Consider the following 26,860-nt stretch of genomic DNA (forward strand, 5'->3'; position numbering starts at 1 on the left):
TGAGACCACGAGCGGGGCAATGCGAGGCGGCAGGAATCAGCCGCTCAGCGGGAGACAGGCAGGCAGGGCGGGCACAAGCACAGGTGGAGCTGCAGCGGTGGGGAAGCGACCTACCCAGGAGGGTCAAGGGTCGCTGTCTCTACCGCGCACTGGCCGGCTTATAAGGGTAGCTGGAGAGGAGGGGTCAGCGGCGAGGCCGGAGGTCAGGACGGGGAATGGGCGAGGGGCCGCACGGGAGTCAGCGGCGGGAAAAAACGGGAGGGCAGCAACAAAGGCGAAAAAATTAGGGGAAATGAGGGAGGGAGGGACACAGGTCAGGATAGCGCACACACACAGGGGTACAAAAAGGAAGAGGGCACGCAGGCACAGAGGGACACACGGGGGCACAGGCAGTCAAGTGAGGTCCCCCAGGTGAGACCACGAGCGGGGCAATGCGAGGCGGCAGGAATCAGCCGCTCAGCAGGAGACAGGCAGGCAGGGCGGGCACAGACACAGGTGGAGCTGCAGTGGTGGGGAAGCGACCTACCCAGGAGGGTCAAGGGTCACATCAATTTAGGGAGGAGAAATATGGAAGCCAGAAACAAATGTATTTCTTCTCTTTCTGAGAGTTATTCCAAATAATACTGCAGGAATCATTATTACTCAGGAGAAAAACTAATTGCAGGTTGGTGTGAAATTTTTTTTAGTGAACTGACGAGTCGCACTTGGTTGCAAAGATGTGCATGGCTGCATACAGGAAGTTTTAAATATATGAATTTGAGCAAGTATTTGACAGCCCAAAGTGGAGTACTTTCATCCATGTGTCACAGTTGTCAGTCCACGGCAGACAGAGGCTACTGGGCCTCAACGCTTGGTTGATGACATTGTTTGCCAATGGTGTACTGGCATCCATCCTGCTATAACTCTGCAGACTGAGCCAACTATACCCTTTCCACACAGTACTTTCATGCTAGCAATGGCGAGCCATCAAAGGACTCCTAGGAAATTAGTGTGGGTGGATAGAGCTCAGAACTCAACAGTCAACCAACAGACACAATAGCTTAATAAAGAAATTACTTTAATCACACAACATAACATAATTCTACACAGCGTAATTAGGGGAATTAGACACAAGGCTGTCTTCCTTAAAGCACTACACTCTTCAATAACCTCAACCACTACCAGGGTTCCCCAGTGTCTATAATCACTGCCATGAAGCTCGTGAAAAGGCACTGATCAGGTCCTGGGGCAGGTCTCTCAAATCAGTCCCACGGTATAGATGCGCCCAACAGGTCAGTTTGTTTTCACCTGTTTGAGGTTGCTCTGTAAACAAATTAAATTCATTCTGCAGACCTCAATCTGCTACTCAGTCTCATTCCACTCACAGACCTTGTGGTAACCTTCATTTTGTAGTTGCAGTTTGAGGTGATGCGGTTGGATTAATGCAGCAGTCGTGCTCCTAAGGTAGAGACTCTTGAACAAACGGGGCCGTGGCTGCAACCATGCTCATAACTTAACAGCTGGGAGGGCAGCAACTCATTTGGCAGCTCTCATCTTCTGCAGCAGTGGCCTCCCTAGGCCAGATGCAGCCAGGAATGCTAGGGATGACAGGTGCGACCTCTGGCTTATCTTGCCCTTTTGGATGATTTCAGCACTTGTTACTCCTGGGCTGATGAGGACGCCAACTCCAGAAATGATGGAGCACTGCTACTCCAACCACAAATGATGAGTAGTAGTCACTGCAGGTCATGACAAGAACCACTCGCAGAGACTGGATGAATCCTTCTGCACTCAGCTAGGTAATGGCTTATCTCATTTGTAGCCACTTGCTTTTTATGGCCATTCTCCACACTGGGAACATGCTGGGCTTCTCATTACTGACAGTCTCTCACCTTCTGTCTCTCAGCAGACAAGTAGTCTTCGATGTGCTGGGTAAGCCCTTAGATCCTCCAGCAAAAAGTTCACATTTCAGGTGATGTTACTAAGCTTTGGGAGGCTGGCTGCTATTCAGAAGACAGACCTTCTCACTTCCTTGGTCATGAAGAATTGTTGAACTGGAACAAAGTGGGATGGTCTGGATACTACCTTTATACACATTTTCCAGATAAAGATGTGGATCCACTGAATAAGGTTTCAGAACCTGCCTGGGTGGTTCTCTTACAGATGTCATTTTCTGGCTGCTCCTCAGCCGAAGCCTTTGTGCTAGGTGATGGTGCTCACAGCACAACGATGCTGGCTCCAAGCAGAAGAGTCCAAAACAAACATACAATGAAGTGGGAAGACTCTGCACCTTGTAGTCATCAGCCTTCCGGAACCAGGAATCAGCCACAAAGAAAAGGACAGGAACTATCTAAAAACAGCCTCACCTCGAACAACTGAAACTGCAATCACATCCTCTACCATTATCATCCACCAAATTGCTGTGCTGCTTACGAAGAACTAATCAGCATACGTTTGCTAACAAGCCCCCTATTGAATTTCTAATGAGAGCCTTCTCTCCATCCACCTTCACTTCAGTGTTTGGAGCTTCACCTTCCAGCCACAAGAATCCAGTCAATGTACTTCCACTGGCTGGGGAAGCTGAATTCACCCTCTATCTTGTTCCATGCTAAACTAAGGATTACCCAAAATGGATCCCACTGGCCCAAGTACTCCGACTCTCATCACATGCAGAATTCTTATAGCAGACATGTGCTACAAACTCATTGCACATCCAGGCACATGGAATGGCAGTGCAAGAATCTGAGATTCACTTAACAGCTGACCTGTAGGCCATCTACTAAAAACATAGAAAAAATGTCTGGTCACAAACTTTAAGCAACTGACCCATGGCATGGACAACACTCCTTTGCCCACATTGAGTGTTTGCTTGGCGTGACCCTCCTGGTCACAGAACAGGTTCTCAACCTTGCATCACCAGAGGCAGGCCTATGCCCCAGTGCACAACGCATGTTAGCATAAAGCTAAGGGCAAACAATAAGTCAGAATCCCATCTTCACCAGTAGCTGGGCAGTCAGTGCAGGCGTCCGTTCAACATGCAGGAGACTTTCGCATCACAACAACATTCTATTAGGTGACCTCAGAAAACGATTGTGCTTTTAATCTGATCTGACTGAGCCCAGTTGCTACTTGCATTTTAAAGGCATCTATCCTAAACGTATAAAGGGGTAAAGGGGATATAGCTGTGTAATCTATCTATTTTTCTTTCAATGTTGTAGTCATTTAGATGTTGTGCTGGAGGTACATATGTAAATATGCAATATAGGACGTGTGCTTATTCCCAACATAAATGTTATTACGGGAAGGGGGAAATGACTTGTTAAGAAAGCAGTCTGTATTTCATCAAAGAGCTGTTCAATTGAAAACATTTGCAAAATTCACAAATCAAAATTCAATTTCAGTACAAGTTGTTATATGTACCGTATTTAATTATCTCTGTGTTCATTAACGGAATTACAAAAAACGGCACTGAACTTGTAGTTCAATGTGTAACACCTAAATTCAAGAAAAGGGAACATATTTTTGTGCATCACAATGCACAGATATCTGTGGTATACTCACCAAATATCACATCCTGCCTCTTGATTACATCTTTGTCTTGCTTATTACAAAAGGATGGATCCACGACCAGGCTCCAGGATTCTGCTTCCAGCTCAAGTGCATCTACGCAAAGGTCACCCAAAAGTGGTGCATCCACAACATCTGCGAAGCGTAGAAGACACAGCTCTTTAAACATTATGCATTGCTTACACTTGTTAGATATTTCAACAGCAGGCGTTCTGTACCATGCACATATGTCTATTCATATATTAGATGCGTTTTTTCGGTTTACAGAATCTCCGCACTGACATCACTTCTGCAGATATCAGAGCCTGAAAAGGGAGAGAATATCCTTCTTACTTGGCCTGCCTCCACCGCCAGGAGGCTGATCAATAAAATAAATAAAGTCATCTACGGTTTGACACTATTGTAACCTCTATTATTTAAAATAAGACCATTCACTGCATGTCTCCTGATGAGCTGTTAAAGAGAACGCTGATCCCTGTCATCCAGGAGCCCATTCATGTCCCAAGAGTTGTGGCTTTGTGCTTGTTTTTAAAGTCATAATCTAGGTGTTGCCTATATATTGTACCATATAAGTTTAGAGATTTTAAGATCAAAATAGTTTTTTCAAGCTCGCAGTCAATTAATAAAGAATACGGTAACAACAGTGACCTCATTTCATTTTAACTTCCTAGTTCCATCTTTATCCTCTGGTGTGGTTCACTTTGAGATGAAGAAGGCCCTGACTACAACTTTAAAAGGGCTTCGTCATACTTTCTTCAAAGAAATAAATGTTGGGCAATTTATCTGCTCCATATGACCACTTAGTTGTTGGAGACAGCTGCTTCAAGATTCTGTTGAGGTTTCCGAATGTTTTACCCATTTCATGTGGATTTAAGTCCAACCATAGGAAACATAACAAAGGTGTCATTGTAAAAATACCATCCGAAGGATGACACTAATATCAGACAGTGGATGCATATTATTACCCAACTCAATGGTACTCATTTTATCCACCTAGGAAAGATTGATGGCTGGGTGAACCCACAGTGATTCAAACCTTTAACCATGGGGTTAAACACAGATGCCTGAAGTGTATGCCTTGGTACACTGACTCAGTCAGTCCTGCTCTTGGATGACAATGAGTGGAGCTTTGACATAACCATGTTAGATCTCTCTATAGCTTGTTTTACTGTGAACCAGGCACGGTTATTTAACCACCTGCAAGGATCTGATGCCCATCATAGAAATGATACTGGACGTAGGCACAATTACAGGTAAACACAGAGCACAATTTTATCAATGTTCCTGCCACAGATTTTCCAGAGTGCAGGAAAATCAGAAGCCATTTTATGGGCTGGAAATGACAGCTAGTAAACTCGCTTTAGGAAAGGTTGGTTGGTTCCCAGTCCATCCGTAACCTTTCACAAAGGGACATGGAGAGCATGTACGGCAACTTCTGCCATGCGACACCTTCCCTTCCACTCTTTCCCTACCCCTGTGCACAGGAGCACTCACAGATAAACTCTACCGGCTTAGAGTAGTTATGTTATGTTATGTTATGTTATATATATATATATTATCTTTTATAGCGCACGGCTACACAAAAAGAGTGTCCCGGCGCTTTATTGAAAACCTGTATCACTGTAACACAACACAGCCAGAAAAAAAACACAAATCACAGAATACTAAAACTGAATAAAATAGCCTAAAGGGCGAAAAGCCAAGTTTTGAGGCCCTTCCTAAAAGAAAACAAATTAGTGACACCGCGAAGAGCCAGAGGCAAAGTGTTCCAAAGCTGTGGTGCTAGCAACCCAAAGGAGCGGCCTCCAATACGAGCCCTTTTTACTCGCGGGACCACCGCAAGAAGTAGAGATTCAGATCTTAGGGATCGGGCCGGGTGGTAAAAAGCGAGTCTCCTTTGGAGACACTGTGCTCCCACAGCATGAAGAGCCTTATGGGCCAAGGTCAAGGCCTTAAAAATTATCCGCTTCCGGATAGGCAGCCAATGGAGCGACTGCAAAAGACTAACAGCACTGACTCGCCTGTTTAGGCCATAGATCGCCCTTGCAGCCGAGTTCTGGACGACTTGCAGCCGCTGCAAAAGATATTCCGGCAGGCCCAGATAGAGGACGTTGGCATAGTCCAATCTTGAACCGATCAGGGCCTGCACTGTCGTCTTCCTGTGCTCCTCTGAGAGTAGAGGCAGAAACTTCCGGGGCATCTTGAGGAGACCAAAGCATGTTCCCGTCAGACCAAGGATCTGAGATCTTAACGTCAGACCCTTATCTATCTTGACCCCCAAGTTCTTAGCCAGCTGGGAAGAGCAAGACGGAGGGAACATGTTTTCAGGCCACCATGCCTGCCAATCCGGGTCTGAGGGACAGCCGAAGAAGAGTACCTCAGATTTATCTGAGTTGCACTTGAGGCTGTTCAGCTGGAACCATTTAAAAACAGCCCCAAGGCACTCACGGATACTCTCTCCATCAAAATCTTCTCCTTTCCTACACGAAAAGAGGAGCTGGGTATCATCGGATAGGATACAATCTGGGCCCCAAAGGACTCAGCCAAGGCCGCCAGAGGGGTCATAAAGATGTTAAAAAGGGTCGGGCTCAACACAGAACCCTGCGGAACTCCGACTCCCAATGGCGGCATCACGGCTGAGCTGGATGAGGCCCAGACCGTTTGCCGGCGGCCAGCCAGAAATGATCTAAACCAGTTGTACACCGTCCCCCTCAGACCGATGTCATGAAGTCTGGCGAGGAGACCCTCATGGGGGACGGTGTCAAAGGCCGCCGACAAATCCAACATGATAAGCATGGCTTTACCTCCCGAGTCCAGTGCCTCTTTAATGGCTTCCGACACCTCCTACAGCGCCGTCTCGGTGCTTAGGTTGGGGCAGAAGCCAGATTGAGTAGAATGCAGTACATTATGGGACACCAAAAAATTGGAGAGCACCACATGCACATGCTTCTCCAAAATCTTCGTGAGCGCAGGGAGAAGAGAGATAGGCCTATAATTGGCCAGGACTTCCGAATCTAGACTAGGCTTCTTAAGCAAAGGGATGACCATTGCCTGCTTCCAGGCCTGCGGGACCACCCCCAGCCTCAAAGAGAGGTTCAGGAGTGGGTTTGCCAGCGGATTTATAACTTCCGCCATTTTTGCCAGAAATTTGGCAGGGCAAGGGTCAAGAGGGGACCCAGATTTAAGATTGCCCATGAATGCCAGTGAGGCAGGAACTGAAATAGGTGGAAAGGCTGCCAAGACTGGACCCATAGGGGCCTGAAAAACTGATCCATCTTCAGGACCGGCTGAGACAACCGCCGCCAACCGAGGGAAGGAATCTTGGATCAGCTTTATCTTGTTAGTAAAAAAACTTGCAAGATCAGAGGCCCAGGACTCAGAAGGAGCAACCTGCGTAGCATTAGATCGAGGAGCCGTAAATTCCCTGACGATTGTAAAGATCTCTTTACAGGATTTAGAAGCGGCCTCAATCCTCCTAGCAAAATAGCCTTTTTTTTCCGGAGGATATCCCGATGATAGGTTTTGACCGCGATCCTATAGGCAGACCTTGCCTCAGGGTCGTACTGTGCGCGCCAGGCTCTTTCAGCTACCTTGCACTGCCGTCGAGAAACCGACAGCACAGCAGTGAACCAAGGAGCCGAGACCCGCTTAGATGTTACTCGAGGGGCCATCACTGGGGCTAGATCGTTTAGCCTGTCCAATAGCCATGCTTGCAGGGAGTCTACATCCCTCTCTAGATCTCCCGAGAGGGGACAAGGATGGTCTAAAGCAGCCTGCGCTAGCATGTCTGGTGTCACCGGATGATACGCCCTGAGAGCACGTCCCTGCTGTTTAGGAGCGGAGCTAGATGGTTTCAAAGTGCCTCGGATCTGAAATTTGACCAATCTATGGTCTGACCAGAGCACTGGTAAAAGAGCCGTCGCCTCCAAGAGAGACGTGGAGAAGACCTGATCTAAAGTATGGCCCTTATCGTGCGTAGGTCCAGAGAGATAAGGGACAAAGCCAAGGGGGGCCGTGATATCAAGCAGTCTGATTGTGTCAGGGTCCAATCGCTCGTCCATGTGAAAGTTGAAATCCCCGGCCAAAATACAATGTTCCGCTTTCAAGGCCAGCATCGAGATAACTGAATGGAGCTCATCAAAAAAGGTACCAGCCGGTCCTGGTGGCCTATAAACTAAAAGGCCCTGAAAGATTGATGAGGCGCCAGAGTAATAGAAAAGGCGAGGGATTCAGACCCTGTAATGCCCTCCGTACGTAGGGTCACGCATGTGGCGCATTTATTCACCACCACTGCCACTCCGCCACCCCTCCCCTTCAATCTATCCTGCCTAAAAATGTTGTAGTCAGGGGGAATAGCTATGGCTATATCAGGGTTTGAAGATTCTCCCAGCCAAGTCTCCGTCAACATCAGACAGAGCGGTTTTTCCGTCGCCAAAAGGTCGTAAATATCCGGTGCGTGCCTGGATACAGATCTAGTATTTAAGAGCAAACAAGAATACTTCACGCCGTCAATTTCTCTATTTGGTCGAGGGGCCGGGGCATAGCTGGGAAACCAACCGCACCCAGGGCATCGGTTCTTGCCCCTATAACGACCCGGAAAGACCTTAAAACAGCTACAGGACATCTTTCACCAAGATCGTAGCTCGAGCGATGTATAGCGCCGTGCGACAGGAGCAGAGGTTAACACACGCGATAGTAGAGCCCCGCCCGCCACTCCGCTCGCCTCCGGAGCGCTGACGGGCACAGATGGGCTGGACTCAGGCATGACTCCGGCGGTGATTCGGCGTTCCTGCTGCACGTGACCGCTGCGCGTAGGCATGACTTCCTTTAAGAGGAGGTCGGTCGCCTTAGCCGCTAGAGCGTGCAGCCCACAACCAAAATCCTACCCTCACCCAAAATGGCCGCTGCAAAACGAAGCTGCCTAGACTCCAACCACAAGGGAACCGGGACCCGCCAAGCGCGGTTGGCAAATGGGTGTGTTAAATCCCATGGAAGTGGGTATTCTGGTTGGAATGCCAGCTAGAAAAACAAGCATTGGCATAGCCAACAGGTCTCACCTTTTGGACATTATATGTGTGTAGCCGTGCAGCACATTATCCTGGGTGTTGTGTCGCCAGGGATTGAAGAACTATACAATTACTACACACAGATTTCTACAGTGTGTGTGGCCTATGCCTGACCGCGCTAAGAGCATCCTATGAATAATGCTTTGTTTACAGATTGTGTCTGGCCGAACTGAGCTCACAATACACTATTTACACAGTGTGTTTTGCGCATGCGGTAAGGACATGATAGCAATTTTTGCAGATTTATATAGCGCGAACTCCACCCAAAGGTAGTGGAGCACGTTACAGGAGCACCAGTTACGTTACACAAGGACACATTCATTTTTTTTTTGGTAGCCACTGGGAGATTAAGTGATTTGCCCAGGATCACAGGATGTGGCGTCGACCCCGAGGCTCGAACCTTGGTTTCCCAGCTCCAAGGTCGGCAGTCTAGCCGTGAGACGAAATCCTCTCCCTAATTGTGCAGGACTAATTATCCCTGCAGCTACACCGAGCTGACAATGCATATCATCACCATTAAAACAGAGAGATATCTATTGGCTTTGCCAGTGTTCAGACTCTCAGTGCAAACATAATCATAGTGAAAGATGCAGTTTACTAATGTGGTGAAATGATTACAGTCACTTATTTAGGGGAAGAGGGCATCTTGCTAAAGTGATACGAGGAAGTGTCGGTGAGAGCAAAGATGGGGAGTCAGGAGGAGTATTTCCTCTTTGTGTGCCTTGAAATACCAAGATGGGCGCAGCTGGGCACTACAATTGGCATATTATGTGAGCGCGGGACCCAAATATGTCTTCAGTGTCTGCATCCAGTGCCATAAAACAATGCCAAAAGCAGAAGAAGAGAGGGGGCATTGTCAGCATTGTGGTTGTAGACCCAACACCCTGTGTGACTAGCGTTGCACAGGATAAGGAAATCAATGTTGGTTGCATGGAATCAGTAGGGTACCGTGGCCACTTACTGCTTCTTGGTGTCACTAAATGCATTTAGAGCATGCAGGCTCTTAAGGAAAGATAGTTCGCTTGGTCAATACTTTCACTCCAGAGATTAATGTGCCATCGTTTTGTTTGTGTCATGCATTGCACAATACGGGGGTGAGAGAGGTGGAGAAAAACACTTGAAAAGTGTACTTTAGCCTGGGTGTCAACTGATTTTGTAATATCTTCCAATAGCAGAGCCGCGCCCCCAGGTTCAGAATGAGTTTGGATTGCGTACTGTAAGTAGTCAGTCACACTCTAGTGACAGGTTTATGTGACACCTGTGAACAGTCCCGGCGTTATAGCCAAAAGAACATTTTGATTCTAGGACTTTTAGTCTTGGTTTCCTCTTCCTAGATATGCCCCCTTAAATACAAGTATGCTGAGAGTTAGCTAAAAATACTGACTGGGCTGGCCCATGTGACAGCTTGGCAGCTATGCTGCCTCAGAGGGGTTACGATCTAGTAACCCTTGTTTCTGCAAGCGCTATGAAGCAGCCGATCTGTGGCAGCAAGTGCTATGAATAACAAACAAGAGCAGGAGATTTTTAAACGTTGTATCAGCACAATGCTTCACCAATGCCATAAAGCACATCCAGCCGTTCTCCAGTAAGTTCACTACAAATATGAGCTTTATTCGGATCCCTGCCAGTTCTGTAATTTGCAGAAGAGTTTACTTATGTGTGTGTGTCACTGAAGTAGCCTCATGTACAGTCAACTTCCTCCCACTGCTCATGAGTCAAACAGGGATGTTATCATCTGGGAGGAGGAGCTGCATGATGGGAACGGGGGAAAGGGTCAATGCAATGGTGCCAAGCACATGGGGAGAGTAGAAAAACAAGAAGCATAATTCTCCAATGCCAGGGAGCAGGCAGCATAGGATCCAGGGTCAGCAGAAGGTTGAGGTGTGTAGCATTTCTCCAGGATGAGCGGCCATTAAATGTAAATCAAGCCGTACCAGTTCCTGCCTGTGAGGGAGCCGCTGCTGGGGAAATGGAAGAAAGCCAGCCAGATATGCTGGCCCTGAAATGTCTGCCACAAGTTAGTGCAAGAAAAGGGCATGAGTGGATAGGGGGAGAAAAAACAGACCAAGGGCGGGTAGAAAAGGGACAGGGCGGGAGATGAAACAGGGGATGGGGAGGGAGGTGAAAGCATCTTCATGGAGATGGTGATCGATAGGAAACAGAGCTTTTTTTAAACGCTTTGCAATCATACGCTCACATTATGATGTAACAAAAAAAAACTACAAAGGATATTCATGATGCCTTTAAGCTACGGCGGCTTCACAGAGATAGTGACCGATAAGAAATAAACCTTTTTTAAACGCTTTGCTAACACAAGTTCACATTACGACATAACAAAAAAAATACAAAAGAGCTTCACGATGCCTTTAAGCTGCTGCAAAGAACCCACCAAAATGGAAGTTTCGACAAAGGCGAGCTGGAAACAAAGAAAAAAATAGGGCCCAGAAACGAACACTTAAGCACCAAAGTAGAAAGATACTAGTAGTTAGGCACTGCTCTGTGGGAGGAAACAAATGACAACAAGGAGGGACAAAGAGTAAAGATTAGCCACTAGCAAGCAAGCCTTTTTAAAGGACAATCAGACTCATAAATAAAAGCCGATGGGCGGGCTGTAAGCCCACAAAGTGTATACAACAGCTCGCTCTCTCAGGGCGTTGTACCCTCCCCACTGAAAACAGCGATCATTGTCCCTATACTTAAGAAACTGGGCGCGGACCCCTCGGTCCCCGCCAACTACCGTCCCATCTCCCTCTTGCCATTCTTGGCAAAGGTACTCGAGCGCCATGTCACCTGCGCTCTGAGTTCCTTTGTGGAGATGCACGGGGTCTTAGCTCCCCGCCAGGCCGGTTTCCGCCCCGCACACTCTACGGAGTCCGTAGTACTTTCGGTCCTTGACAACCTCAGGGAGGGGATGGACACCAACCAGACTCAGGCCTTAGTCCTCCTCGACCTCTCAGCCGCCTTTGACACGGTTGATTATACCATCTTACTTTCCCGTGTCAGGGCGGCGGGGATCGGGGGCACTGCCCTGGTATGGTTGTCCTCCTTCCTGAGGGACCGCTCCCAGGCGGTTCGCCTGGGTGATTTTACTGCGGACTTCCGGAAAGTTCAGTGCGGGGTCCCCCAAGGTTCCTCCCTCTCACCCCTCCTGTTCAATCTTTACATTGCCCCTCTTATTTTCTCACTACAACAGATGGAGGTCTCCGTGTATAACTACGCGGATGACCTCCAACTTGTCTTTAATCTGTCTTCTTCCCCTGCTTCTGTCTCTAATTTTCAACTTACTATGATCTATATCCGAGACTGGATGAGCCACAACCATCTGAAACTCAACCCAGACAAGACTGAGCTGGTGTTGACGGGTGGTTCATCCAGTCCCTGGTCTTCTTTGTTTTGGCCCCATTCCTTAGGTCCCCCACCTGTCCCCTCCATCTCAGTAAAAACTTTAGGTATTAAGCTCAATCCCCAGCTCACCCTTCACTCCCAGGTTAGTTCTGTTGTATCTTCTTCCTTTCTGTCACTGCGTACTATACGCAAGGTGTCCCGTTTTTTTTTCTTTTGATGCTCTGAAACTGATAACTTTGGCAATGGTCATCTCCCGCCTGGATTACGGCAACGCCCTATATGCTAGTATACCTGCATATAGCTTAAGACGGCTGCAGCAGATCCAGAACCAGGCGGCACGCCTGGTGTTTAAATTGCCAAAGTTCCACCATGTCACCCCCCTCCTTAAATCTTTGCACTGGCTTCCAGTCCGTGAGCGTGTCCAGTTCAAGCTTGCCTCCCTCACTTTCCAAGCTCGACTGGGCACGGCTCCGGCCTTTATCTCATCTGAGATTACACCCTATGTTCCTGCCAGGGAACTACGTTCATCTGCCAAATCCCTTCTCACAGTCCCGCGGTTTCGGAGGAGGAAATGGGGAGGTTCGAAGTTTGCGACCCTCGCTCCCCTCCTTTGGAACTCCTTGCCTCCAGAACTTAGAGCCTTGACTCTCTATCCGCACTTCAGGAAGCAGCTTAAGGCTCACTTGTTTTCCAAAGCCTTTGATTAGTCCTTTATCATTCCAAATTCCCTCAGTTTTATATTCTCTGCTACTACCCTGTTATTTTGCCAGTTATAGCGCCATGAAACCGCTGGTGACCGTGCGCTTAATAAATAATTTTAAACTCAAACTCAAACTCGAAGAAACAGTAAAAGCGCTGCCTAGGCTCAACCTAAAAATGGTGCTATGCAGTTTTTCCCCATTTTGTGGGTCAAACTTGTATTTGCAGAATTTCTATGTGGGGATTCCAGTAGGTATTTCTTGTGACCTTAGATCTTGTCATGGAATTAAACAATTTTCTTTTAATCGGAACCTGAATTTTATTTCATCTGAGTGTCTTGCAGTAACAACACTACTTTCAGAGTAATTAGAATTGTATTTTCATTACTATCTCTATGTTCATTACTATCTCTTGTACTTTTCAACCCTTGTGTTTGGCTGATCAGATAAAACCATCGAGTCACATGACTTGAGGCTCACACCCATGCCAATGGGAGGAGGATGTGGCCTAATGGCTAGGGTGGTCGAACTCAAATCTGAGGAACCGGGTTTGAGTCTCGACAATGACGCTCAACATCCTGTGATTCTGGGCAAATTACGTAATCTTCCTGTGCCTCACAAAATGAATGTGTCCTTGTGTAACGCAGCTGGTGCTCATGTAAAGCACTGTGATACCCGATACATTTGGGTCAGGTTTGTGCTAGATAAAACTCGGAAGGAATGACAAAAGGATCCGGCCGAGACTTAAAAAGAATCTGCAGTGAATAGCCTTGCATTTTAACATCTTATAGTCAGTCTGGCAGCCAGATGATGTCCTAGTGACAAATTAAAGCTCAAGACAAATAAAGGTGGTGGTAATTGGGGCTGATCGGTTGTATCATGTTGCAACGCACACTTTTACAACGCAGGCCTTTACAACGCATTTTTTACATCGCAACATCCTTTACATCGCATAATTTTATATCGCATGTCACTACAACGCATTTTTAGAAACAACCTTTACAACACATTCCATTACATCGCATTATACATTTACAATGCATACCATTACAATGCATACCATTACATCGCATTAAAGGTAAGTGTTGGATAGTGTAGGGGTAATAATTACTATTCTAACTCCAGTGAATGCAACAGTAGGGTAAGTGTTGGATAGTGTAGGGGTAAAAATGACTATTCTATTTCCAGTGAGTGCAGCAGTAGGGTAAGTGTTGGATAGTGTAAGGGTACTATGTGTTGTAATGGTACGCGTTGTAATGTCTTGCAATGTAATGCCTGTGTTGTAGTGACATGCGTTGTAATGGTATGCGTTGTAGTGACATGCGATGTAATGCCTGCATTGTAATGGCATGCGATGAAAAGGATGTTGCTTTGTAACAACTGCGTTGTAATGGTAGTGCGATGTAAAAGTTGCGTTGTAAAGGTTGTTTCCCGGGCTGATCTGGGGAAGTCACACCCCTGGCCTAGAGTTATTTATGACTGTCCCATTCTGGTCCCTCTTGTAAAGTAAGATGCCCGATAACTGTCTCCTCAACCTTCTGTAACACGCATGATTGAAATAGTATGGCAACGTCTCAGACTTGTTAGACCTATTATGCCTCAGAATGTTGCAGTGTGACTTTTGACTGAAAACCGAATCAAACTTCATCACATCCTCAAGTTTTGCACAGGATGACTAAACAATATCTTCACTAAAAAAAAATGTAGATGTCAAATCATGCCATGTAGGTAAAAATACTCCACACTTTTTCTAACAATTGGATCCCTTATGCACTACCACACATTTGTGTCTACATATTTAGGAAAGTGTGGAAGGGTCATCTTTATCCATGCCGCCTGGTTGACCTGGTTGTTTTCCAAACTATTAGTTATTTTCTCAATCTTCAGTAATTAAGCATTAAAATATCTTATAAAAAAGAAGTAAAAAATGTAACCATATGATGTGCTTCAAGCCAAGATAAAAGTCCAAAGTAAAAAGTTTAACTTAAATTGGGCAAGCATCAAGGGCTATGAAAGAAATCTTGAAATCACCCTTTATTAGAACAAATATCAGCTGGAAATTTGAGGTGCCTAAAATGATATGCTCAGGAAATAAATTGAATGAAAGCAGGAAGGAAGTCTGACCTAGGAAATGCAGTACTAACAGTTGTGTTCTAGCTCAGGGCAGTACCATACTTGGGGGCTTATCTCATACCTACTTCTAAAAAGTGTGATGGCAACACCCCGATTCTTAACTTGCTAAACTGACTACAATGGAATGGCATGAGACCAACAAGACCGGGGACATTACCAGAATAGCCTTTCACTTCTCTACTGCAAGGTAACTTGCACATAAGCTCTTTATCTCGAAAAGCATAAAGGGCCTCAGAGACTAATCCGTATTCAAACTAGAAGTAATGTCTTTCAAGAAGAAATCCACTCTGAAACATTCTTTCTTTGGAAATACACTCAAAATCTAGAATGTTCTGCCAACCCAGATCACACTTGCCCCATCTGTTTCCATTTTATTTTCAAACAACGTCTTAAATAGATTTCCTTTCACAGACAAGGTTGTCAATGACCTGCTGTATATAGGTAAAACGATTAATTGTATTTTTAAATTGAGTCTCAGATGGGAACTACTGTATTCTTGTCAAAATGATCCTTTCCTCATTTTAACATGACTATATTACCCACTACCTTCTTCACAAGTGGTTTATTCCTCTAATTTAGGGACCTGTTTGAGCTATACAAAAAGCAAGAGAATAAATGAAATCACGTAATATGATCAGGTCAAAAAAATCCTCGTACAATTCAGAGTACGCATACAACAATTGTAAACAACAAAACTCTAAACTCCGAACATTTCAGATATGACTTCTCACCTTCTATTGGAAAAGTGTCAGATGATGGAGGGGTTCTGACAACTTGCAATGACTCTTCGGACTGCGACCTAGGCCTGCAAGTATATGAATCTGCATCGGGTTCAGTAGATCTTCTGAAATACACAAAGGATGGCACTATTTCAGGACATCAATGACCATGTTGACAAAACTTTGACAAAGTAGAAAACTTGTCATTTTACATAAAAGACAGGCTTGGTCTGAGACTGTAATAACACAGTCAACTGGTAATTTCCACCCTCAATCAAAATGTCTGTGTACAGAATTCCCTTCCTACATGCTAACTGAACAAAATGAAGAAACACACTATTTAAAGAAATACCTTATGCAGTTATCTTGCTCGTTAAAACAGAAAACTTAAGGGCATTAGAATTCGTTTTACTGATCACATAAAATATATTCTCCTTTAAGAAGCCAAATGCATAAGTGAAGAAAATAACAATGGGGTGATTTAGAATATGGTGAGCTGCGCACCAGCCCATGTATTCACAGAAGCCCTCATGTCTACCCTCACAGCAGAAGAGTACCTACTATCAGTGCTCAATTTTTATAAGAATAATTGCCAGGAACCACGCTTTTCCTCATAAGCCCGTGTCTGGAACTATTAAATGTTGGTGAGCCGATACCCAGGCAGCGTAGTCTTGATTGGACCTCATACCTCTTTAATCCACTACCAGACATTCCCTGCTCTTCTGTCTTAGAGGGTCCTAATTTCTTTCTTTCTCATGGTTTTACTTCAGTCTCTCCCTCCTTCTTCTCCCCAAGTGTGTTTTTCCCTCTCTTGCTCTAGATCAGTGTCTGATGGGTAACAATAAGCTCTGGTCCCAAATAATGAGTGTTGCGGACCCCTGCAACAATTAGCTCAAATTAAGCACTGTCTGCGAAACGTAGAGGTCCCCACCATGTTGTTTTGTATTGTTTTTACCATGGGTGAATATCATGGCAGTTTTGCACAGGAAAATAAAATCACACCACCTAATCTAAGTAGGGTGGGTCTACCAACACTCTATGTTCAGCATCCCTCTGGGTTATGGTTACTAGGAAATGGTTTGCCACGTCGGTGCCAAATGAAGCTTGACCACAAGGAACCCAGCCATTCTCCCGCCACTAAAGGAGGGAGGGGAATCAAGGGTTTGGCGGGCTGGAGAATTGGAGATTTACAATAGGTATCTCATCCTGTTATGATCCTTACTGCAGCCAAGGGTCAAACCATTAATGGAAAAAAAACATAGAACGCTTTTCATATCAGTTATAAAATATATTTATGGCCAAAGTGGTTGTATTTCAGAGTACATAAGCTTCCATAATGTGTTTTGGTTTAATTATGCCATCCGAGGGATAAATCATTGGTTAGCTACTAAGCAGCCACTAATGCCCATATATGTCTTTTTTTTTCTATACAATGCTTCCCTTTGGCTAAGCATCATTAAAGACAGAGTGTGATAGGCCTACATTAGTGCTTGAGATGCCAAGCAATATCCTCAAAGATTGTCAAAGATCCACCAAATGCCAGCATAGAATTCTGAAAATGTGACATAAAATGAAATCCTATGAGGGGAAACTCTAGAGAGCATGCCCGACCATAAACTTATTTTTACAAGACTAAAGAAAGGTAGAATGCTCTAAGCAATGACATCTAATCCTATTTGTATATGCCATTTTGTTTCCAGGTATTAACTTTAGCAAAACGGTAATGAATGTGCAAGACAGTGACATTATGGGTAGGAATAACCTTTGGGACCCATGCATGAAACACTGCCTTTGATAACTCAGCATATTTTTCCGAAATATCTTTAATAATGCTCTTAAAGGTCCTCCAAGGCCACAAAAGTGTGTGAATGGCACTTGTTACGTTCTGAGGCAAGATTCCATGCTTATCCTTGCAGCAGCCTCACTCAATGATTTGAAATTGCTATCCCACAGATATGTGGTATAGAGTGGGATTTAGGAATGCATGTTCATTACCATCTGTTTTGACATTAAAGTAATAATGGGGTCAATACGCTTGTACCTTAACAGGGATTCCATTAAAGTTCCATTGGTTAATAAAGAGGCAGTTTTGTTACAAATTTACTTAGGGGCCGATTACAATGTTGGTGGGAAAGGCTTCGAACAGCATTCGGTTAGTCCGAATCCAGGTCGGAACCCCTGTTTCCGACCGACTCAGTAACATTTCCGAACGACAGATTATGATACAAGGTCAGTCACTCTGAATCGGTTCTGACCGGCATGCGGAGATTCTGAGTCAGTCGAAGCTGAATCATAAAGCTCTACCGGCCGCGTTTCCGACAAACCGATTATGATGTCAGATTCCGACAGCCTTTCTGACTCAGTCTGTCGGACATGAAAATGCTGCAAGAGACTGACTTTGGGAGCCTGTGGAGGGCCCCCCTTCCCCTGGAGGCCTCCGGATGGGCCCCGTGGGGGTACCCATTGGACCCCTATTTACAGGCATGCACAGTTTGGCAGGCATCATGGTGTGCCCGCCACAGGTTGCAAGGTTTTCCGGGATAATCCTTTTTTTCAATGGGAGCATATGTTGTCGGTTGCAACATATGGTTACAATCCTTCCTCTCCGATCGGACTTTTTCTGTATTTGAGGATGACATCTGTTCTCCACCTGTGCATCTTCACTGTGGCGTTCCCCAGGGGTCATCCCTCAGCCCAACATTATTTAATATCTATATGAGGCCTCTGGCTGAGGTGGTGTTACCCTGGGGAGTGCAACTAGTGACGTATGCTGATGATACACAGCTTATCATCACCCTTTCTGATCGGATGTCTTCCTATGATAAACTCTCCTCTTGTCTCAGTAAGGTTCGTGAGTGGATGGATGCCTCCTTTTTGAAACTCAATGGAACAAAGACGGAGATCATGATGTTGGGACATGATGCTCCATCAACGGTGGACGGATGGTGGCCTACTATCTTAGGACACCCCCCTACCCCCAAAAAGGAAATTAAGAGCTTAGGGGTCTGGCTGGACCCAGCTCCTAACTTTTTGGCACAAGCTCAGAAGGTAGCAGCAACCTGTTTCGCCCTGATGCGAGCCCTTAGGAAAATTATTGAATTACTCCCGTTCGAAGCAAGGCGGATATTAGTCCAGGCCCTGATTCTAACACGCCTGGACTATGCCAATGCAGTATACTTAGGCGCACCACTGGGGACACTCAGGGTCCTCCAGACGGTACAGAACTGTGCAGCCCGGATGCTTCTAAAGACACCGCGCCGAACTTCCGCTAAACCAGCACTCCAACAACTCCATTGGTTGCCAATACAACAAAGGGTGGAATTCAAGGCGATGACCATTGTTCATAAAGCCCTCCTCAAGACAGGTCCTGCTCTAATCCAACCTCTGTTCTGCCCTTACCAAACCAATAGGTCCTTGAGATCCAGTAGTAAGAATCTTCTGACAGTCTCACGAATAAAGAGAATCCGTATGGGCGGCAGACGTTTTTCTGTCCAATCAGCCAAGCTCTGGAATAATCTGCCGGACTCTATTCGGATGGAACAGAACCACACTAGGTTTAGAAAAATGTTAAAAACCTTCCTATTTCTGTAATCTCTCGGATGATGAATTGATGCACCGCAGCGCTGGGATGCCTCCGGGTAACCACGCGCTATAGAAATGAGTATTCATTCATTCATTCAACACAGGCTCCCATTGAAGTGAATGGGAGCCCAACCGAACGGTGTTCAGAAAAATTGTAATTGGTTGGTTGGGCTCCCCAAACTCGAGTCAGTCAGAAAGCATTCCTAAACCAAGTCGGTCGGAATGCTTTCCGACCAGCATCGTAATCAACTCTTTAATGCAGGACTTGCCACCTGACATGTTGAAAATGTATTGCATAATATTTCTAGAATTTAGAACACTCTTTGGTGGCACTGGCAATATCATGAATGGTCTGGCAGTGCTTTTGCTCTCTACTGCTTTTGTGACCATTCTTAGCCTCTACATGGAAGGCCTGACGAATTATGAACTTTTGTGAGGACATCATAATTGCTATCCTGGAAATGTTTATAGTATGTGCTAATTGAAATCCTTTACATGATCAGTGAACCCTGTCTATATCCTACAAATGACCTACCATGCTCTGCCTTGTATGTTCTAACATGACCATACGGGTTGTACCCCCTCCCCGCCATGGTAGCGCGACCATGCAGTCATCCCTAATCCATAAACGAGTTGAACCATTCCCTATAAACATGGATCTCATTTTAATTGTGACGACCAGACTAGTGTTTATACTTTGCAGACAGTAGAAATACTGCTGTTGATGTAAATTATTCCCAGACTGTAATCCATGGTGGTACAATGGATTTTTAAAACAATTAACCCTCATAGTTGTACTGCCTACAAACCGCAAGAATACTACCGTTAGCAGTGCTCCAGCACCAAGCAGCAATGCATTGACAAATGCTGTTCTTCATACATTTTTATGACTTAACAACACAACATAATGTTGCAAAATGTGGGTGCCACTTTGGATGATGGATAATCTTAATTGGTAAACTTCAGAACTTCTTTTGTGCTCTGTTTTAACATCTTCATGCAAAGATTTCCAATGTGTATTTTCACATACAATCAATGCCGGAGCCAGATTTCTAATATCTGTAAGTATAATGTTTTGCCATAATTTACATCCGCTTATAGACAATGTTCACAGTGAAAAAAGTAATGTACTTTTCATTGGTTTTTGATGGAGAACTCTTCAAACAACCACATATCACATGTGATTTATTTGTCTTCTACCTTTCATAGATCGCAATAGGGACACTGATTGATACAGGTAGAGATGTCTCTTGCCGCGCGCCGGACAAGCTGATAGGCAATGAAGCAGAGGACCGCATTGACAAGGAGGACATTAGCTGTGTATTCTCTGCAAACGATGGACCTATAACAGGTAAACAAAATTGAGATATTTTTCAGATGTATAAACAAATATTTAAAAGATAGTCTAACAAGTAAATATTATTCATTTATATCATCTTTAGAAGTATATTTTAGACATACTTTCAAACTTATAGTGAAACACTACATTATGGATTTTTTAAACAACATATGGCATACCAAAGTCCTGCTTCACAAAGCTTTTTGTATGAGTAGTTACTTCTGAATTTGGCGTGACTGACTCCTGAAGTTTTAGAAGTAAGGAACATTTTCTCACAGAAAAAAAAGCTTTAGGAATTGGGCTATAAAGGCTATATCTACAATCAGATATTGAATATCTACCTATTGGGCATTTGACACATAAATATTTAACCCTTAATAATGTAATGGGCAAGCTATTTTGACATGGGGTATGCCAAGCCAAGGTGATCCTTTGAACACAATCACTAAATATTTCTTTCAAATGGTGAACTTATTTGATAACACCTTGAAGTAGTATAGTAATCCACAATTTCATTAAAGAGATGGTTTAAATCCAATTTAGACTTTGTTAATTTGTACATGATAAAATGTTTCTGGAAATCCATTAGTGGAACAACAAACGTAATACCTTTCATTACCCATCGTTTACTTAATCATTAGGAATGCTTCACATGTCAGTGATAAAAGTGTTATCATCTACTTAATTAGGCAGTTACACACACTCTGGTGATCTGACTTTGATTGTTAGGACAGCAAAGAAAGTGCCTTGGGTGAATATTTATATATGTGAAGGGCTTTGGGCTTCAACAACTGATGCCTTAAGTTTGTTGGGAGGCGTGGTGTGCAATGAGAGCCTTTCAAATGTTGTTTATGCCAGTGTAATAACATATTTTAATACATAGATAAATAGTTAATAAGCAAAACAATCCTAATTAGAGTTATAAAAGTACCTATATTATTCTAAGACGCAATACTTTTATTTTTAAATTGTTTTGTTTACACTGCTACTGGTGAGTCCAATCAGACAGTACATATTCTGTTTTGAATAGCAAAGATGCCCCCTAAGAAAAACTAAAAAGGGCTTGAGGAACGTCGGATAATCGAAATGGTGCAAAAGTAAATCTGCCTAAATCACTTTTTTAATGGTACATAGTCCAACATAGTCAATAGTACAGCAAAAGTCACATAGCCAGGAAAAACATTGGAATAATTCAACAAATATCACAGAGGCAAGAAAAACATAGATTGTCTTATGAATGCAATTAATTTCCAGAACAGATTTTATAAACATTTTTTATACTTTTGAGCAATTTTCCGTTGTTTGGGCCAGATGTAGGTCGCCAAATACCGGTCGGTAACGGCCGATTTCGGCCGTTACCGACCGGTATTTGGCTTTTGAGATGTAGGTGGGTCTGAATTTACAGAATCGGTATATTTACCGATCTGTGCATGCACACCTGTGCCATGTGGCACACAGACATGCCCCTTAGGGCATGTCTGTGTGCCACATGGCACACATGCCTGTACTTGGGGTGCTAGAGGGTGTCAAAGTGACACCCCCTGCACCCTTGCAGGATTCGGTATTTACCGAATCTGTAAATACCGATTCGGTATTTCATATTGATTCCTATGGGCTTCAAGGCCCATAGGAATCAATGTGAAATACCGAATCGGTATTTACAGATTCGGTAAATACCGACTCTTACAGATTCGGTAATGTTTTACCTACATCTGCCTCATTCCTATTTACCGACTCTTAAATACCGATTCGGTATGAGTCGGTATTTAAGAGTCGGTAAATAGGAATTACCTACATCTGGCCCTTATGTGTAATGCATTTCATATATTACTTACCCAGCATGAAAGGACAATCATTCATACCACTTTCAACCTGAAGCAAACAAACTAAAAACTAAAAGTCCCCTAAAAATGACTCAAGACCACATGTGTCTGAACGGCAAGGTATAATTAACAGACTAGCCACACTGTGCCTATATATGTTATCTTTTTCATCTAACATCAAATGTTTGCTTTAATTAATGTATGGTTGCTTTCTGTATTTGCCTACACTTGTTTCAGTAAAAAACGGTTCGCCTTCATCAGAACACCCATATGTGAAAATAAATAATATCCTCCATTCTCTTCAAGCTGGTTTCAGAGCTGGAAATAGCAATGAATTAGTGGTACCATCTGTTTTGGGTAATCTGCCACCTTCTGCCTGCTTGCCAACTTCTTGTGTTTAATGATAGCCCGTAATAAGATGTTTTATCTTATATTTTCATTTATCAGTGCACATTCACTGGAGTTTCTTGGCGCTATTAAAGAAACAAAACACCTGTTAAACACTAAAGAGTGAAACGAGGTAGTCTCAGGTTAATAATAAAAGTCTTGAGTTTTCTTTTCTTCGGCATAAGGGGTGAGAATAGAAGACCAACAGGAGTAAGGGAAGATTGGCCCACATTCCATAACTTAAAGATCTTGTTCTGGGAATATGGAGCAGAAATTTCAGAACAATTGCCATAGCTTTGATAGTAATTCTTTTGCTGATGGAGATCCAGTGACGAGTTCTAAGTAATGGGGTAAAATGTTGGGTCGCTTCAGACTTGTAATGAGTCTAGGAGCTGCGTTCTAGACATATTTGATACACGGAATTAACTTGTTGATTAAGTTATAATACATTTTCATAGTCCAGTTGAGTTTGGGTGGTGACTAGTACAATTTCAGTGTGATGCTCTGGTTTAATATAGTGAAGAATTTGTGAACAATGCTGGGTCTGGTGACTTATACTAATGCATCCACAGTAGGGGCCTGTGTTCGACCTCATGGTCACAGTTTCAAATCCCGGTGGGCCCACTCTGCCTTTCATCCTTATGAGGTCGATATTATGAGTACCATTGAGTTGGGTAACAATAAACATCTGTTATTCAGCACCAAGATACCCTTTGGTGAACGTGCGCTTTACAAATACACATGTTTTGTTAATTTGACTAAGGCATTTCACATGGAAGTTGCTACTTTGGAGATTTTAGTCATAGGTGACAGTTGAACATCCATACGGATGCCTCGGTTTTGCACAGCTTACGCTGGGGTATGAGGCGAACCCATGGTGACTGGCTATTGAGAGGGAAACCAAGAACTCTCTGGGGTTAGTGGCTACCAAAAGTTCAGTTTTGCTGGGACTTAGGGCGCTATTACAATGCCGGGTGGACCGCCCCCAAAAGGCCGTCGGTGGCTATCGTTCCGTCTGCCGCATTACAATGCAGGCGGTCGGACTAGAGGTCGGGGGAAAGACCACTGTCTCGGACAGGATCTAGGATCCCGTTGGGACAGCAGTCATCATCATATCCTTTGCAGCCACGGTCGGCAGTAGGAGTTCCTGCAGGGTGGTGACGTGGGGAGGGGGAGGGGCAGGGTGGGGGGGGTAGTAATGTATGGATTACGGAGTTTAACAGGTAAGTAAACATATAAATAAATAAAACGAACTTCGTTGCGCGCACTGCATCTTGAAATTTGTTTTATTTATTTATATGTTTACTTACCTGTTAAACTCCGTAATCCATACATTACTACCCCCCACCCTGCCCCTCCCCCTACCCACGTCACCGCCCTGCAGGAACTCCTACTGCCGACTGCAGCTGATCCTTTGCATGCGCGGTGCCTGAGTAGGCACTGCCGTAGGGATTACGATGTCCCTTTCTGACAGCATTTTCATGGCGGTCTGCCCATCATGAAAAGACTGTAAGAAACGGACCTTTCCCGCCGAGCACAAAGGTCACGCCCCTTTTTGAGAGGCCACGCCCCCCCCGCCGCCACTACTTAAGGACGCTGACTACAAGCGCCACTTAGAAAGCTAATTCTCCTGAGGCGGAAGCCGGGAGTACGATTGCACGAGCATTCTTTTTTAAAAACTTTGAGTGTCACAGTTACTTTGTATTTTAACCTCACCTGTCCTCATTCCTGCACTCTGCTCAGGGCTCCACCACGCACCTGACAAACCCGCGCAGCGGATTTTAGTGCTGCTGCGGGACAAACTACAATCACCATTGCCGCCATTCCCGCCGAGCACACAGGCCACGCCCCTTTTTGAGAGGCCACGCCCCCCGTCGCCACTGCTTAAGGACGCTGACTACCAGCGCCACTTAGATAGCTAATTCTCCTGAGGCGGAAGCCGGGAGTACGATTGCACGAGCATTCTTTTTTAAAAACTTTGAGTGTCACAGTTACTTTGTATTTTAACCTCACCTGTCCTCATTCCTGCACTCTGCTCAGGGCTCCACCACGCTCCTGACAAACCCGCGCAGCGGATTTTAGCGCTGCTGCGGGACAAACTACAATCACCATTGCCGCCATTCCCGCCAAGCACACAGGCCACGCCCCTTTTGGAGAGGCCACGCCCCCCGCCGCAATCTCCCTTCTTGTATAAAAATGTGCATCTTCCGGTCGCGCAGTGGACGAGCGCAGCGGGCGCGCCGTATGCGCGCCGAAGGCGCGCCTAAGGCAAGCCCGTCTGCGCCCGTCCGCGCCAGACCGGGGCCCGGGGCCATACCCCCTGGTTCACCTGCTCTCTTGGACATGACGGGTTTTCACAGACAGGGACCACACTACACCAATCAAGAACTACTATCTTTATGCCCGCAACTTAAGGACAGCTGTTGCCATACCATACAAGCGGACTCTTTACCTCTTGTCTGTGAAACCTGCAATTACACCTTCCAAATCTCCAAGAAGGAAAAGCGGGCGACAGCCAAGTTAAAAATGTTGTTACTTAACTGTAGATCTATGAAGAAACACAAAATAGAGATATATGACCTGCTGACGGAGAGCTGTCCCGACGTTCTGTTTCTTACCGAAACGTGGCTAGACGAAGCTTCGTCGCCTGAAATCCTCGAAGCCACCCCTCCAGGTTACTGTCTACTTAGACTAGACAGACCGAGACAGAGAGGAGGTGGGTTAGCTCTAATTTATAAAACTAACTTAGAATGTACCTTACTAAAGGCCACGCTCCCTAATAGCGAGAGCGGTTTTTTCACAATAAAAGCAGGACCCAAAAACACCATTAACGGACTACTTATATACCGCCTGCCCGGAGGGGCTGCACAGTTCGGCGACCAACTCACAGAACTGATCACTCAGCCGGCACTGCGATACAAAAAAATTCTTATTTTAGGTGACCTTAACCTCCACTTCGAAAATACTGAATGTGGGGAGGCACAAGCTGTGGTAGAAGAACTTAAAACCCTAGAGTTTAACCTACAATCTAAATCCCCCACGCACCAACTAGGCCATCTTCTCGACCCCATCTTTGCCAATTGGGAGGATGTCAAGGTCTCCTCTCCGATAAGACATACCTGGTCTGATCACTTTAGCATCCGGTTTGAAATACAATTTACTCCTGCAGAATTCAGATCTAACAACCCCCTCCTCCAGAAACGAAGAGACTGGAAAAAATGTAAGCAGGAAGCATTCAAACTCGCCCTACTTGAAGAACCCCCGCCCCCCAGCAATACCTTACAGGAGGCGTGGAATAATTATGAAAGATGGGTATCCAATGCGTTAGATACGATAGCACCCTGGACACACAAACCGCCCGCAAGACGGACCAAAACTGCCCCATGGTTCTCTGAGGAACTCAAAACTGCCAAAGCTAAATGCAAAAACTTGGAAAGAAAATGGAGGAAAAACTATAACCACGAATGCAAATCACTTTATAATAATAATCCACATTTTGTAAAGCGCACAATCACCCGTAAGGGTCTCTAGGCGCTGGGGGCCGTCGGGAAGATTAAGCAAGCTATTGCCCAGAGTCACATGGTGCTGGGCTAATCTGCCGCCGGTGCCAGGGATCGAACCGTGATCCCCAGATTCCGAAGTCAGTCGCCCTAGCCGCGGCACCACACCTCTTCTCTTATAGAATAGAACTAAATAAATATAAAAAACTGGTAAAAACAGCGAAAGGCGCCCACTTTAAAGGTAGAATAGAATCCGCCGTTAACCCCACTAGAGAACTCTTTGTTATTTACAAAGAGCTAACGGTCCCAACCAGACTCGAAGCTCAAGACACCTACTCCAGTGAAATTTGTGACTCCATAGCTGACCATTTTGTTGGCAAGGTCGACAAAATTTATGCCACTTTCACAGAAGACACTGATCTCTCAAGTAAATATGTGAAAGTCAAAGACAACCCCATTGCTACTCCCTGTCTGACTTGTTTTAAAGTACGTGAGAGACAGGAATTGCTGAATATTGCCAACAGCATACAGTCTGGATCTCCCTGTGACGTATGCCCCCCCAATCGCTGTAAAGGAGTTTTGGAGAGCATGATCGACCACATCTCCCATATCGTCACCCTCTCTTTCCAAGAATGCTATGTGCTTGATACATGGAAAACAGCCCAGGTCATCCCCCTGAAAAAAAAAAACAATGTCCATATCTCCCAACTCCAAAATCTCCG

General features: G+C 45.0%; 1 protein-coding gene across 1 annotated transcript in view; it reads right to left on the reverse strand.

Moving 5' to 3' along the window:
* Positions 1-26,860, reverse strand: part of ARHGEF28 (Rho guanine nucleotide exchange factor 28) — a 1,107,856-nt gene that overhangs the window by 201,683 nt on the left and 879,313 nt on the right. The window contains exons 20-22 of the mRNA XM_078675262.1: positions 20,290-20,431; positions 15,520-15,632; positions 3,541-3,681 (exon numbers count right to left, since the gene is read on the reverse strand). Coding sequence (XP_078531388.1) covers positions 3,541-3,681; positions 15,520-15,632; positions 20,290-20,431 — 396 coding nt within the window. The remainder of the gene's footprint in view (positions 1-3,540; positions 3,682-15,519; positions 15,633-20,289; positions 20,432-26,860) is intronic.

The sequence above is a fragment of the Lissotriton helveticus genome, chromosome 2_1 (genome assembly GCF_964261635.1).
Source record: "Lissotriton helveticus chromosome 2_1, aLisHel1.1, whole genome shotgun sequence".
In the NCBI taxonomy this organism is placed as follows: Eukaryota; Metazoa; Chordata; class Amphibia; order Caudata; family Salamandridae; genus Lissotriton; species Lissotriton helveticus.